Source organism: Poecilia latipinna, unplaced genomic scaffold (genome assembly GCF_001443285.1).
Source record: "Poecilia latipinna isolate Pla-1442-1.1 unplaced genomic scaffold, P_latipinna-1.0 Scaffold1992, whole genome shotgun sequence".
Lineage (NCBI taxonomy): Eukaryota > Metazoa > Chordata > Actinopteri > Cyprinodontiformes > Poeciliidae > Poecilia > Poecilia latipinna.
In genome coordinates, this window is record NW_015114608.1 from 42834 (window position 1) to 58162 (window position 15329).

The 15329-nt window shown below is 39.3% G+C and overlaps 1 protein-coding gene across 3 annotated transcripts; it reads right to left on the minus strand.

Annotated features, from left to right (window-relative positions):
- Nucleotides 1–2940: 2940 nt before the first annotated feature.
- lhx2b (LIM homeobox 2b) lies at nt 2941–14313 on the minus strand. Of its 3 annotated transcripts, XM_015016201.1 has the most exons (6): nt 13649–14313; nt 13101–13344; nt 11827–12029; nt 10835–11205; nt 8163–8368; nt 2941–3663 (listed from the first exon to the last, which is right to left on the minus strand). In XM_015016201.1, exons 2-6 carry the CDS (start codon nt 13281–13283, stop codon nt 3373–3375), a joined length of 1254 nt encoding a protein of 417 aa, XP_014871687.1. In that variant the 5' UTR covers nt 13284–13344; nt 13649–14313; the 3' UTR covers nt 2941–3372. The 3 variants fall into 3 exon arrangements, with proteins under 3 accessions (XP_014871687.1, XP_014871688.1, XP_014871686.1); XM_015016202.1 differs by having other exon boundaries at nt 10835–11202; nt 13101–14313; XM_015016200.1 differs by having other exon boundaries at nt 13101–14313.
- Nucleotides 14314–15329: the final 1016 nt, after the last annotated feature.

The window sequence follows — 15329 nt, forward strand, 5'->3', positions numbered from 1 at the left end:
TATGATGATCTACGTCATGATTCTATGTTGCTAATTAAATAAAATTATATGGTAATGACGTGTCTGACAGATATAGCCGTGAGTTTGTGCTAAGCGTACAATCTGACAGCATATGCTGACCTGACAGAACACTCTTCTTTGTTCTTGTAATCCTCTGCGTACACTGCAGTAGCTATCATTATTTTATTCAATTATGTATGTTGATATTTTTTAAATTAACAAATAACTAAAACACAAGAACGAAAGAATGCACATTGCTCTTTGATTGTTTTTGTTCAAAGTGGCAGCTGTAATGTGTGCCATGGTATCAGACTGCCTGGGTTTATGTAGCAGGAGAGAGGGTGAGAACAGTCACGATGAATGTCTTGTGCTTGGTTACTTCTTGCTTGTTGCTCCTTGGTCAGTGTTCATAGTTGAACGTTATTTACCATCAAGGTATTGCCTCAATTGCTATGTTTAATGGTGCAGACAGTGGTGGTTTCTTATATGAGCAATATGGGCAAATGCCCAGGGCGTTATGTTTTTAGGGATGGCACGAGACCATCACACTTTTTAGCACAGAAATGGAATATTTAATATTGGTAAAATGTATTAAGTATTTAATATCTAGGTGTTTTTATGGGAATATGGATCTTTTAGATCAATTTGAGAGGCAGTTTTGATCACATTTTACATTTTATTGTGTCGTAGCGCAGGCCGCTGGTCTTAGTCTTGACTCGGTCTCGACTTCCCTCGGTCTTGGTCTTGACTTGGTCTCAGACCCTAAAAGTCTTGGTCTTGTCTTGGTCTCGGGTTAGGTGGTCTTGACCACAACACTGCCAATCCAGAAGGAGAAGGTACGCTGGAGCTGATAGCACCAGTTTCTAACTCATGTTGTTTATAGTTGGCATTGGGATGAAATACTGCCTCAACTTTATTGTGGTGTGTTACAAAGACTTAAAGATGCTTTATTGTCACTTTAGACATCCATTTGTTATTTTCCAATTTGTTTTGATTTCTGCTAATAATGTTAGCTCCTGCTAATGGTGTTAGCTCTGTATACTATAGTAAAAGTTTGTTTGCTTGAACAGATATCTTGTGTATAGTGGGACATAAAACGTTGAGGCAGTGTGCCTTAATCCAGATGTTTGGTAGACTGCCCTGTCAGGCGGCCTCATGCATTGTGCAGGTGATAAAATGGAGACCTCTACAGGTGAAACATTAGCCTGATAAAAAAAACAGTCCCTTGTGGTACACTTTGCTTTGTCCAGAGGGTCTGGGCTCTTGGGTGTTAAGAAACAATTGCTTCCTGCAGGAGATGACTGAAGTTTAAAATTTTACGCAATCTCTAACATTTGTCCGTAACGAATGTTCACCGTTAAGAAGCTTACTTTCCTGTGCTGTAAACAGCCATCCTCCACTGTAAACAGAGAAGTGCTGATCCCAACGCGGCGGATGTTAGTAGTAATTCAATATTTGGAAGTGTGCCCAAAAAAGAGTGAATAATTTTGTTCAAGTTCTCTGCTGCCATTGCTAAAACTACATGAAGACTACAATTCTAAAACAGCGCAGAAACTCGTCCTGCTGTTCGTTGATTGGCCCGGGAAGAATCTGAGAAAACCCAGACTCTGTTGGAAGCAAGAATCATTTTTGAGCAGAATTGCACAAGAAAGCAATGGCCAGGCTTGTGAAAAATATAATAAGGATATATGTTTTTTAAGTCATTGGATTTTTACATTTCACAAATAACTTTTTTGTTAAAAGGAAAATTAAAAAATGTTTAGGCCACATATTGAGCTAATCACAGATCCCTTTAAGTATGAGTGATGTGTGTATCATTGTTTCTCTATCTTAGCGATGTGTTGGCTCACGGAGTAATGGACAGGACATGTCCAGGACAGATCACACTGTTCCTGTTGTCTGTAAGGACAGGCTCCAGAAGAGGTGCGACTTATTTTTTTTGTTATTTGATTATCAGTTACTGCCTAATCGATTACGGATGTTAGTTCATTGTTCCATAAACTATCTAAGAGTTCCTTCAGGTGGTAAAATATTTATTAGCTGTGACACAAAAACTAAAACTAGGTTTGGCTGGCCTGTCAGTTGAGCCAAATGGAGCATTTGTATAATGCAGAATTGAGTACATCTTCAGCAGTACAGACAGAGCATCAGCATGACTTAGCATGAGATTAAGTAATGTGATGGTTGGGTCATTTCTGCATTTCAGTTTCACTTGTGTAGCGTCTGTGTGGTTTATTTGCTGCTAATGAGGTTTGACTCTACGAATACCACAGAATTTTTTGGACAGGTCCAAACAACCTGTAGCAAACTGGTTGACCTGAATAAAACATAACAGCTGATATACTGGTTACTTCATATGATGCTTAGAAAAAGATCTTAGTCCATAAAAGCGTAGTCCATAAAAGCATGATATTTTTTGTCTTAATTACAGCAACCACTATAAAGTAAGTACTTCACCAGCAAATGAAGTAAAACAAATAACGTAAAGGTTTAATGTTCTAAAAGCTAATATTCTTATTATTCTTGTATCTTGGATTCTGTTAAACAAGTAACACCTGTAAATATGGATCTGGTTCATACAAATGTATCTAGCAACAGTCCTAATCAGTTTCAGTGCCTATAATTTTGCATCATATTTCTTCTAACAGCTACAGGATCTGAATAGTTTCAGATTCACTTTTATCAGATTATAGTTCCATTCTTAAATGGAATTAATTCTGGATAAATATTAATTTCCTAAACAATTTCCCTCCAGCGTATGTTTTTCTTCAGATGAGAGGAATATTTATGCATTTATTCTGAGACGTAAAAAACCGGAAGCCCACAAACACACAGAACTCATTTAACTCGTCCAGTTTCCTTAGAGACAGTCAGGTTCGACTGACTTCAGTCAACAAAAGTGGAGCTGATTGGAGTTAAAGGCACATGGCAGTCATAGAATATTTGAAACTGTATTTTAATCTCAGATTTCCAAACAATGGAAAAAAAAGACCTTTTACAGTCCTTCTAACAGTGACTCTTTTACAACATAAATACTGTCCTGAAAAACAAATTCCCCAAAAAATGAAAACATTTTTCCTCAGCAGTCTCTCTTTGTGAATATTGAAAAATTTTAATTGGTTCTCCTCAGTTCTCAACAAGACAACATCAAAATAACAACAACCATTCCATCAGTGAGGCCCAGCCACCTCACTAAGCAGATAGTCTCTAATGGAGTTCTTTTGTTTCCTTCATGGTTCTAATTCTTTTAAAGTTCTAAGGTGTTAACAGTGCTCAGTTTTAGATCCAGAAGGAGGACAAGGATGTGGTAAAAGTCTGAGTGTGCAGGGAGAGGTGGTGATGATGAGGGGTGAGGGGCTAGTGCTCTGACCATCAGAAGAGGCTGGTCAGCGTTGTCTGTGATGGGCTCCGGCACTCGTGGACGTCCATACCGCCTGGCACCGACGTGAGTACAGAAGTGACAGTAGGCATGGTGGGGTTGGTTAAGTCTGTGAGGGTGGTGGGGGTGCTGGAGGGGCTCATGGAGGCGTTGGAGATCTCAGAGGCCGGGCCTGAGGGCGTCCCACCCTGGAGCGTGGAACCGTCGGACGCCTTGTCCACCCCGGTGCTCTCCTGCCGCAGCAGGTTCCTCCTGAACTTGGCCCGAGCGTTTTGGAACCAGACCTTCAAAAAAAAGAAGAAGAAAAAAAGAAGACATCTTGAATCAGAGTCAGTCCAAGATGGCTTGAGGCCCTAAACAGGATTTCATTTAACTACCCTCAACTGGCAAACATTTCTGTATTGTACATCTTACACAACCATCTTTACTGTACAACAACTAAATATTAGCAGTACAGTATTACATTAATTAATTTTATAACTGCTGCTTGAACCATTATATATTTATAGCAGCTGGAATAAACCTTCCACTGGGGTTTAATAAAATCTCAAGCACTGCTAATATTTAAACGCCACAATATTTTTCTTCAAAGGGAAGTCCAACTCATTTGATCAGCTACAGATTCAAATCTAAAATAATTCAACTTCCAAAAACATAACTGTCAAGTTGATTGGTTTCTCTGAATTCTCCTTAGGTGTGTGTGTGTGTGTGTGTGTGTATGTATGTATGTGTGTGTGTGTGTGTGTGTGGGAATGGTTGTTTGTCCTGTCTGTCTCTGTGTTGCCATGCGATGGACTGGTGACCTGTCCAGGGTGACCCCGCCTCTCACCCGTTGACAGCTGGAGACCAGCACCCCTCCTGACTCCAATGGGATAACGGTGTAAGAAGATGGATGGATGGATGGATGGATGGATGGATGGATGGATGGATGGATGGATGGATGGATGGATGGATGGATGGATGGATGGATGGATGATTCAACTTCATTAAACAGGATAGAATGAACATAGATTTTTTTATGACAATTGCTGTTTTTTATATAAGGTCTCCTTTAGAATTAGATAAATATAAAAACCACAAATTTTATATTTATCTGTAGATTGATTGAAGCTGTTCTGGAATATTAACACTGTTATATTACTACTATATTTGGAAAAACAAACTAATGAGGATTTTTTTTAAGTATTAGAAGTTTGTTATGTTATGTCTACTGCCCTGGCAGATGTAGATTGAAAATCAAAATGTTTGTTTATGAGAAGGCATCACACACACATATCAAAATATAATAAAACAATTTAAAAGAAAGATCAATTAAATTACAATTTATCTGTTTTTACTTCCTTTTTTACAAGAATGTATTTATTCACACCCTCCTGGTGTGAATAACATCAAAAAGAATGTCAAGAAGAAAATACTCTTCTTGATATTATTTTTGATATGTTAAAGTTTATCCATTTTAAGGACTGTTTTGCATTAATAAGCACTTATTAAGACTCTTTGGGTTACTTTTAAAATGAGAAGAAATGAAAGTCCACTTCAAAGGTTGGAGAAGACCGTCAGCAGTCTTCCTGTGAGGTTCATGTCAGGGAATCATTGGCTTAGGGATAAAAACAATTTAAAATGGCCTGTTCAGAAACCAAAAAGAAGAAAGTTAATTTGTTTAAACATCAGGTCTCTCTGACAGCCACCCGTTGGATTTAACACAGATTAAATGTGAAAAGTCCCAAGCCTGAGAAATGCAGAGCTTGCATTAGAACATGTTTATAAATGTATGAAAAAACTTAGCAGTAAACACAATAATTCACAAAATGCAGCAGGTCTACAATGTCCTATTTTCAATTCAACAAAAGACTTTAAGTAAAGATCCACTAGTGAATCACTCAGAAATCTGAATCAGACACGTTTTCCTCAACTGGTTGAACTAAAAAAATAAAACTGGCTGTAGATCTAAGGAAACGTTTTTCAGAATCTGATTTGGGAGGTCAGGTCTAAAAACAATGGAAATCGGTATCAATCAGAAAAGTCTGGTTAGTACAGCTACATGTTTCAGGTTTTCATCAAAAAGAAGAGCTTCTGTAAGATTTTACAACATGACTAAGTTTATCTCAATACAGAGAGCAAAGACCTCATGGTTAGAACTGTGGCGTCACACTGAAAAGGTCTTAGGTTCAAATCTCAGCTGGCAGGCGTGAAGTCTCCATGTTATCCGTCTGATTTGTTTCTCCCCAAATTCCGCTTAGTTTGAGTGGCCACTTTAAATCACCCTGGGGTTTGGCAGTGTGTGTGTCAGGGGTTAGGGTTAGCGGCCTGCGCAGAGTGTGTGCTGCCTTCTGCATCTTGACTGGCAGCACCGATCCCATCACTTCCTCCAGGGTTAGGCAGGTACAGGAAGTGAAAGGATGGGATTTAGAAACCGCTTCTGTGTATCACAACACACAGCTTTGGCACGGTCTCATTCTGTGATTGCCTTTAGCTCACTCTTTTAGTTTCTGGCTTGCTGCTTTGCTGCCATCGGTACAGAAAGCTTTTTAAACTCTAAAGAAAACTGAGAGTGAGAGGGAACAGTGTAAACATCGTAAAGCATTTTTCATGAGAAAAGAACCTTCCATGTCTTTGGAGACAGAAACGGAAGAGAAATATTTTACATAAACTAATAAACCGATGTCTGCAATTCTGTTGTTCTTAACATATAGGACACTATCTTAAAAAAAAATTATGAAACCCAAATCAAAAGAATGTCATGATTACAGCCGCCACACCAAACAAGCTGAACAGGTGAGAAAATTTCACATGACTGATTCTATGCATCAGAATCATTTTTATACACATTTATAAACTACTGAATGCGTTATTATACTTTCAGTGTTTTTCTTTGTTAATTCATTCAGAAAATAAAACTACAAGTAAAAGAATTCCAAGAAGATCTGTGGAGGAAGTTTCCGTTTCCTCTGATTGGAGCCAGCAGTGAGCATAATATATTATATCTTTGTCTTTTTAAAGCCTATTTGCTGATGGTCTAACTGGAGTCCGGGATAAAAGCAAGCTTAAAAACACAAAGCTGCGCTGCTCTTGTGCTGTGTACTAAAGTTATAAAAAGGCTTTACGTTTCATGGCTAGTCTCAGGAAAAATACAGCCTCTTCTTTTATGTTTGGACATAAAAATCCAGAGCCCATGGCTTCCTTTATTCACCAATCCTGTGAGGAAATTCTAATTGACCCGTCCACAGTGTGTGGGCATAAAAGCAGCTGTGATTTCAGTTCTTAGTCTCATGTTTGCTATGCCGTTTTCCTGAGGATTCCCAGGAATGACACTGGCCTCCAGCTCAGCACTGAAAACAGCCTCTACAAATTATTGTTTTTCTACACCAATTATTTGTAGTAATATCATATTAATAAAAAAATAATTGTAATAAAAAGCAGCGTGTGTGAGTGAGTGAGACAAAGTTGAGCACTGAGCCGAGTGTTGGAGCGTGTTAGCGACAGAATCATGACAGAGCCATGGGAACCGAGTGGCAGGAGAGGCTCTTCAACCGGAATAACAGGCAGGAAAATGCATCAAAGCAAAACGACTACAAGCTCTAATTAAGGCAGTAGAATATATTCCTTTTCCTTTTCACATTTTTCTTTTATTCACAACTCGTTTGTATTTCTTTCTTTCTCTTTCTCAGCTCCCCAGATAACATGTAGTACATGTCGTAGTGGAAATCAAACACCCTCTTGTGTCGTCTTTCCATATATTGAAGAACATTTTCCTCCCTGTCCTTCAGTCACCATCAGAGCATTATATCACTATCAGGACAGAGACGGAGCCTTCAGTCTGGGTAAGTAGACACACGATTAGCTTTCACCTTCCTAATTAATAAAACTGTAAATAAATCTTTTGCACTTCTATGATCATTCTTTCTTGCTCGGTGTTTAAGGTTTGGTTTGTTTTTTCAGAAAAATTCAGAAATAACTGATTACCAGCAATCACTTAATAATGTATTGATTTGACATGGAAATAAAGAAGAATTTGTAGTGAGTGTAAAGGGATTCTCTTATAGCCCTATTTTTGTTTATTTTGACACAGTCTTAAATTTAGTAATAGTCTTTAAACCAAAGACTAATTCAGTTTTATAGTCACAAATCCTTAACAAATCCTTCAAGTGCCAGAGAAAAGTCTGACTGTCCCGTTTGTCCCATTTATCAGTGTAACTAAAACCAGATGGAATCAGATTTCTACTTCTTCCAAAGTTTTTTTTTTGTTTTTATTCATTTACAAAAAATTGAAAACATTTTATCATAGTTATCATTTTAGATTAGTTTTATTTAAATTTTCAGGCACGACTACAATATTTTGCTAACAAAACTCACCATTGTTCCATGTACCAGAGTCTCTTGGTTCCAGACAGTGTTGCCCTCCAAACATTCGACATACAATGGCTGTTTAAGGTCTGACGCTCGTTTTTATTTAGTGCAGAAAAATGTTAAAATATGAACTTTTTTTAGCCCATTGGTCCCATCATATAAAGTTGTTTTTTTCTTGAGGTCGACCACTTTTTGTCTTTCACCTCTTAACCAGATTCAAATTGTTTAGACGGAGGATGATGCTGTCTTTCTGTCTATTCAAAGAAAATTCCTTCATACGTGTGTATTTCTGGGAGATTTAGAGAGTCAACTTTGTAAAACAAACAAGAGTTTATAGAATGATGCTATGTATTTGTGAATCATGTCTGTGTGATGTTTCCTTCCTTGTTCAGTCACAGAATGTGTGAACCAAGATGTAAGAGGCTGCGAGGGTTACCTGTAAGACCCGCTTGGTGAGGCCCGTCTTCTGGGCAAGCTGCTTCAGGTCCTTGGCGTCTGGGTTGTGGTTAATGGCGAAGTAGGACTTCATGGTTCGCAGCTGGTGGTGCTTAAAGGATGTTCGCATCCGCTTGGTTTTCTGACTGGAGCTGTACTGAGAGTCCCGGTCTATGGACTCGCCGTCATTCTCATTACAGCTCAGAGCTGTGGGGAGCAAGGGTAAGAGGGCAGGTTGAGTCGGCTGAACAGCATCATCATTATCGTTTTTATTCCTCTGCTGCTTATTAGCTTGACCCTTTAGCATTTTTATGCCAAACTCTTGTCGAGTTCGAAATCTCACATGAACCTGGTAATCGAATAATACAAGCCTCGGTGTGCATAAGCAACTTTTTAGTGCATCAATACTTCTAATAAAAGAACAGATTCCAAATTTGTAAGGTATATTCTGTATATATATACATGGGTCGTATATATACATGTGTGCTTGCTCTATCAGATGAAAAAAATCTCAAAAATCTCTATGCCTCTAATATTAAAAAGTATGTTATCATCTTTATTTTTAGCATAATAAAAATGAAAATTTATTGCTGTTATTATTTCCCTGATTCATCACTTGAGTCTGATGTAAAGTGTGTCCCTTCCAGCTGTCGTTCACCTTCCCCACCTTGCCACACAGGCCACTGTGCCTCGTATCTCTGCCTCTTCATCCAGGAGAGAGGTGAAAACGTAGCCTGGCCAAGCACACACGCTCCCAAACACACAGCAACCACTGAGACAACAGCACACATACAGTATATTCATCCCAGCCTGCAAATTTCTTGGCAATATTCAAGGTGTTGCCGCATGCATAACAGTTCAATATCGGAATGTTGTAAATGATGAATATGAAGTGAGTGAAAAGCACCAGAATAACACTTTACTTAATTAGCCCATACGCACCAGGCAGAACAAATGTTGTTTTCCAGCCAAAGCATATGCTGAGGCGCTTTAACAAACAAAACAGAACCAAAAAAAAAGGGAGGAAAAAAACAGTCATCTTTATGCTGCTTTTCTACTAACTTCATGGTCCAGCAGCAGAATGCAGAGACAATGCTACCTGATGGGGCCCGCTGAGGGGGGTTACCCCGTATTAGGGTTAGTCAGGTTAAGCTTTGCTGCTGTTTCTAGTAGGAAACAGGAGAGGGCGCACTACTTCTTCTTTCTCATTGCTCCTCAATCATCTTATAGCATAAGTTTGTTCCAAAGTTAAACAGGTTTGATTTGTTGTGCGAGTGGCTTAATGATTGTTTTTTTTTTGTTGTTGTTCTTTTTTTTTTATGAAACAGAAATAAAAAGACACAATAAAAACAGTTGCTGCTTCCAAAGCAGGAGAAAACTGTCCACTTGTTGCAGCTTTTTTTTTTTTTACTAAAACTGGCTGTCATGTTAAAACTCCGATGCACCCAAAGAGCAAAAATAAAATAATAATAAAAAAAACGTCATTAATGCCGTAGTTTCGTTTTGTCTAACTCCAGATCTTGACACAAATGTTACACATGTTCTGAAGATATAACAGTGAGGGACGCCAGAAAACGCTGCTGTTATGAGGTTAGCATGCTGCCTGCTCTCTCTTCCAGTGAATAACCCATCAAATCACATCGATCTGGCTGCTACACACCCATACTGGCCTTGTCCCAATGCAAAGAGGCTCCAGAAGTGGGTGTGTTTAGTGTGTGAGTGTGTGTGGTTGGGAACGGTTTAGGAGAAGGGGGATTTTAAGGGTCTGTAGATTTGGATAGAGTCTGACATGTGGAAAAGGGCAAATGCAAAAGAAGGAATCAAAGGGAAAAAAATAGAAATATAATTAAAACAAAAACACCTGAACAGAATGGAAAAAATGGAACGGAAAAAAGGACAAAACAGAAACTAAACATTTGCTGAGATTTAACTGATTGATTATTCATTGGAAAAAGTTGAACATACCTAGGTTTTACTTGTAAAATAATTTTAATACTCAAATTGACCAATTATATCACACTGCAAAAAGCAACTAAATAAAAATAGATTTCTCTGCACTTTTCTCCACAAATATAGATCAAGGATTTGTTTTTGTTTTTTTTATTGTCTGCACACTTAGACCCAACTTTTAATTATTTTTTATTTAGATTTCATGCAGAGGGACAGGCATGCACAGCAGCTTTTTGTCTGTGTTTTTAATTTTTATTTTATTTATTTATTTATTATTTTTTTTACATTAATCTAGGGGGTTATTGGAACATATTCAGTGAACAGGGCACGAGGTGGTCATTTAAACCGCAGGATAAGTGGTTGTATTAGTTGTTTTAAATTAAATTTGAGGCTTTATGCTTTCAGCTCTGTAGAAAAAAGATAACCATTTATACTTTATTCCAAAATAGTTTAACAGTTGCAAACTATTTTGGAAGTGTTAAACTATGAATGTTTTTTTGTTATTATTTCTATATTATTATTATTATTATTATTATTATTATTATTATTATTATTATTATTATTATTGAGTCAAGACTTATGTTTACCTCTGCGTTTTAGTTCTGAAAGTTAAAGCATTAATAGTGTAGTAAAGTAAAAACAAACAAAAAGAAGAAAGAAAGAAACAACAGTACGTCTCCCCTCTTCGTGCCCACACAAACATTTTGCAGACTGTTTTCTTACCCGCGTTGTAAGCAGCCAGCTCGGCCCCAGGCCCCGGGCTCTTCCTCTTCCTGGGCCGGCCCTTCTGCACCGTGCCCACGCCGTTAAAGTAGGATAGTCCCAGCGCGTTGGCCGGGCCCAGGCCCTTGTGCGCTACAACGTCCGCGTGGTTAAAGTGAGTCTGGTATTCTCCCTGAATGAGAGTCTCAAAGTGCAGGCGGCAGTACACCAGGCTGTCCTTCATGCCGAAGTGATCCCCGGTGGTCAGCATCTTGCTGCACGTGGTGCACGTGAAGCAGTTCAGGTGGTAGACCAGGTCCCGCGCGCGCATCACCATCTCCGAGGCAGAGATGCCCAGGTGGCAGCGCGCGCACCTCTGCACTGAAAATCTTCTGCGGACAAAACAGAGTCCATGAGCGGCAGAACGCGACCCCCGGTGACCCCCGTGACCCCAACTCCCACCCGGGAGGAATTCTCAACATAAACTGCAAAGTTAGAATCGAGTCAAGTTTTTACTAATATCAATTCAGATTTATCCGTGATGTTCTCACACATTGCCACTTCCGAATGGGTCTCTCATTAATAATAAACTGCAGCCTTCTCGTATTTTTTAAGAACTCTTCTTCTGATCTGTTCTGAAATGTCCTGAGTGAATGTCTCAGCGGAGCTTTCAAAACAATTGCATTTATAATTTCTAGTCATTTTTGTCTCCCCAAATTGACAATTTTAATTTCCAAGCAGTTCAATTTCTTTTTTTTATTTCGTTTACGCGTCACCTAATTTTAACTTTCACAAGGAGAGAGAGATCAGCAGAGTTTGAGTCGGTGTCAAATTCTGCAGACGTGCACTGGTATATTCCACTCTGCAGCGTGTTGATGACCCGCCACTCGAACACTAAATTGACTATAATTAACTCTAAAAAGTATCAAGCAAATCAAGAACATGCAGCTCGTTCTAAGCTTTTTTTGCTCCAAACCCGGGGCCCCCTCAACAAAACCCCCCCCCCCCCCTACCTGTAATAGTCCTCCTTGCAGTAGATGCTGCCGTCCTTGCTGAAGCAGGTGAGCTCGGACTCCAGGTTGAGTTTACACTCGCAGCATTTGAGGCAGCGCATGTGCCACTGCTTGTCCACGGCCAGCAAGTAGTAGCGATCCGCGATCTTCCTGCCGCAGCCCGCGCACAGAGCCACTCGCTCGCTGGTCACGCAGGGCATGGCCTGCAATGTGCATGAGGACATGGGGGAAACATACAAAAAATATATATTTAGAAATATTAAATATAGAACAGCTGGAATGCTTAAACAGTGCAGGTCAAAGGATTTTGGAAGCCACAGGATTAAGTTTATTTGTCTCTCCGTGTTTAGCAGATTAAATCAACCATGATTGAAACCTCAGTGGAAGAGACTAGTCAATAATACATAAATATTTATTTTTGAGTTATCCTTTACAATAAAGCACATTTTTAATTTCACAGATGAATTATTTAATATATAATTATAATATATAATACTAACATGTAAACATAAATTCGATTGACGCAGATTTGCTTTGTAACTCGACCATTTCTTTTGGTGTGCGGTTGTTCTATTATGGGCAGAAATATATTTTGTTTTTCATAATACACGTCTGCTGGTTTGTTAGAAGTTTTTGGAGTTGGGTGTTATTTTGCTCAGAGGCCTCGGAGACAATACACACCTCCAGGAATAAGGTGCACTTATTTTTTATTTCTGGCCCGGTGTGTTCCTTTGATTTAAAGTAAAACAGGAACATAGAAAACTTTCCTGCTGTTAAGAGCCAGTACCTCCGTTACTTCGAGCAGAAAGCAAAACGATGAAAAAAAAAAATTATATATATATATAAAGTGCGTGTGTGTGTGTATTTTTTTTTATTTCAATTTGCAAATTTGAACCAATTTGATGTTACAATGTACAATATCTGAAGCTCATTGAAATAGTCAAAAGACAGTATCTTTGTTGTCGTTTTTATTGAATAATTTCCTTAAATTTTCTTAGAACTTTATAAACTGCGGCCTGATTTATTTTTGACATTTTACTGCGACTAAACCAAGTTTCCAAGCTGCAGAATCAGCAGTATTTTAGGCCAAGACTGGGACAATGAAAATCTTCCCCAACAGTTGTTTACTCTGGTTTTCTTCTACGATGATTAAAATCAGTGGAAGGCGGAACAAGAGCACAGCCTCTGTCACATGTTTACAAGCGGCCATGCTGCCGACACTGAAAGCAGCAGAGAGAGAAGGCCAAAGAAAGGAGACAAGAAAAGTATCCTACCGTCTCTGATTCTCCCATATCGATGGCCGAGCTGATGGCCGCCGACTCGCCCTTTCCTCTCCGCTCCATTTCCTCCACCACACCGTGCACATCGCCCCCGGGGAGGCCATGGAAAAGCATCGTTGCCGCAGAGGGGAGGATGTTGTAACTGTTCTCTTCGGATCTGCAAGCCAAGATGTCCATCAGAGGCGCAGAGCCTGCGCCGGAACGCAGTGGCGACGCTCAGTTTTCGGGCTTTTCCTCGCTGCCGATGACAAGTAAGAAATCCAGTTCAGGGATTAAAAAAAAAAAAAAAGAAAGAAAAAAAAAAGAAGGAAAAATTGGACACGTGTTCTCCACACTACGTCTCATCTGCCAATGGCAATGATCATCCGAATCTCTGCAGTTCTCATTATTAATAAGCTCTGACTAATTCATTAACAGCCGCGTGGATTCCGAGTCTTTTAAAAAAATCAATTTTCTCTTAGGAAGATTTTTCTATTGTTATTTTTGCTTTCACAAACTGCTTCTTCTATATTTTCTGATCCATTTGTTGGGAGTAAACATACCAAGTACGGAAGCTCCCGTTGCACGGCTCTCAGCCTCCTCCTTGATGGGAGGAATGTTTTCGGATGTCGGCTCTGTGGAGGGGCACTGGCACAACCATCCGGGTTGTTCTGTGTGACTCTGGGCAGCAACTTATACAGGATAACACAAAAAATACAACAATTAAGAAAAAAGGTTGGGAGGGATGATTCTCCTCCTGCGGGATCAACAGTCCAAGTTGATTCTCACAGCAGCTGATGGAAACTACTTGCCCCAGTCACAGACAAAAATAAACTAGTAATTTAAAAAACAAACAGAAAGAAAAGAAAAAAAAACACGTGGCCTCTGCGTGATAAAGTCCCGTCGGTGATCTATGGGCAGCACTTTCCGTTGTACAGCCTGTTTAGTTCTTGTTTGGGCTCATGCCTGAAGATGCGTGTGCGTAACGGCAGCGGAGGAGGAGGAGGAGGAGCTGGCTTTACGCTCGCTGACTGTCCGCTGAACCCCCAAACCCGCCGGTCCTCCGTTTAAGGTCCCGGTAGAACCCTCCGCTCCTTATCTACGGGCCCTGTTGCGTCACGACGCAGCGCTTGTGTTCATTGGTTCTTCCGGGGTCTCGGAACAGTTCAGTTGTCTAATTTCACCGAGAAAGAAGCAGCTCTGAGAGAGCATGTGGCAGCAGCAGCAGCAGCAGCAGCAGCCGCGGTGCGCACTGTCCACAGCTGGGGCTAGAAAACTCTCTCTCTCTCTCTCTCTCTCTCTCTCTCTCTCTCTCTCTCTCCCCCCCTTTTTCTCTCTCTCTCTTTCTCTCCCTCTCTGTCTGTGTACGTGCTAGCGCCAGCAGTCTGCTGGGATCTTTATTCATAACTCTCTACCTCAGCCTCTCCAAAGCGATCTGTGCGCAACTTGTAAGGTCTCCCGTTTAAAGAGCTGAACCATTCTTGATTTTTCCTCATTTTGTTTTTGTCTTCTTGAAATAGATGTGAAATGCAATTTTAATTCTGCGCCACAGATGGATCACCTCGGATTTCATTCCCGAAGTTGTAGAAGTTCTCTCTACCAACCTTAACTAGTTTCCACTTTATGCTTTCCAGGTTTCTGCATCACTTCCCATGAGGCTGGCGTGGAGTAGAAAGTGTTGCTCACATAGTTTTTCCTCTATCAAAACATAGATGTGAAGCTGTATTAGTTTTCGATTTGATTTAATATTTTATAAATTAAACAGATACAATAATTAATGAAAACAATGGTTTTATACATGTCGTGTCTAGTCAAACAGCAGCTTATTTTAGCTCAATTTGGCAAGTCGGATTTTCATCAAGAAGTTGTTCATTTTCTCTCAACATCACTTTCTACTTTTTAGGATTTGACGTCACTTCTTCTTTTAAGGAGAAGTTGTCAAAGCAGCAGCATTTCCTCCCAAATGGGCCTCTAAGCCGCCGTTCAGTTATTTACGAGAATATATATATATATATATATATATATATATATATATATATATATATATATATATATATATATATATATATATATAATTTAGACTAAAATAACTTGTTACATTAGAAAACGTCAGATTAAAAATAAAACAACATGCACAGGGTTTAATCTAAAAATAAAATGTAAAAAAAAAAAATCTCTTTCTCTTTTTGTTTTAATTTTTTTTAACCAGATCCGTTGAAATAATTTATGATTTCTGCTCATTTA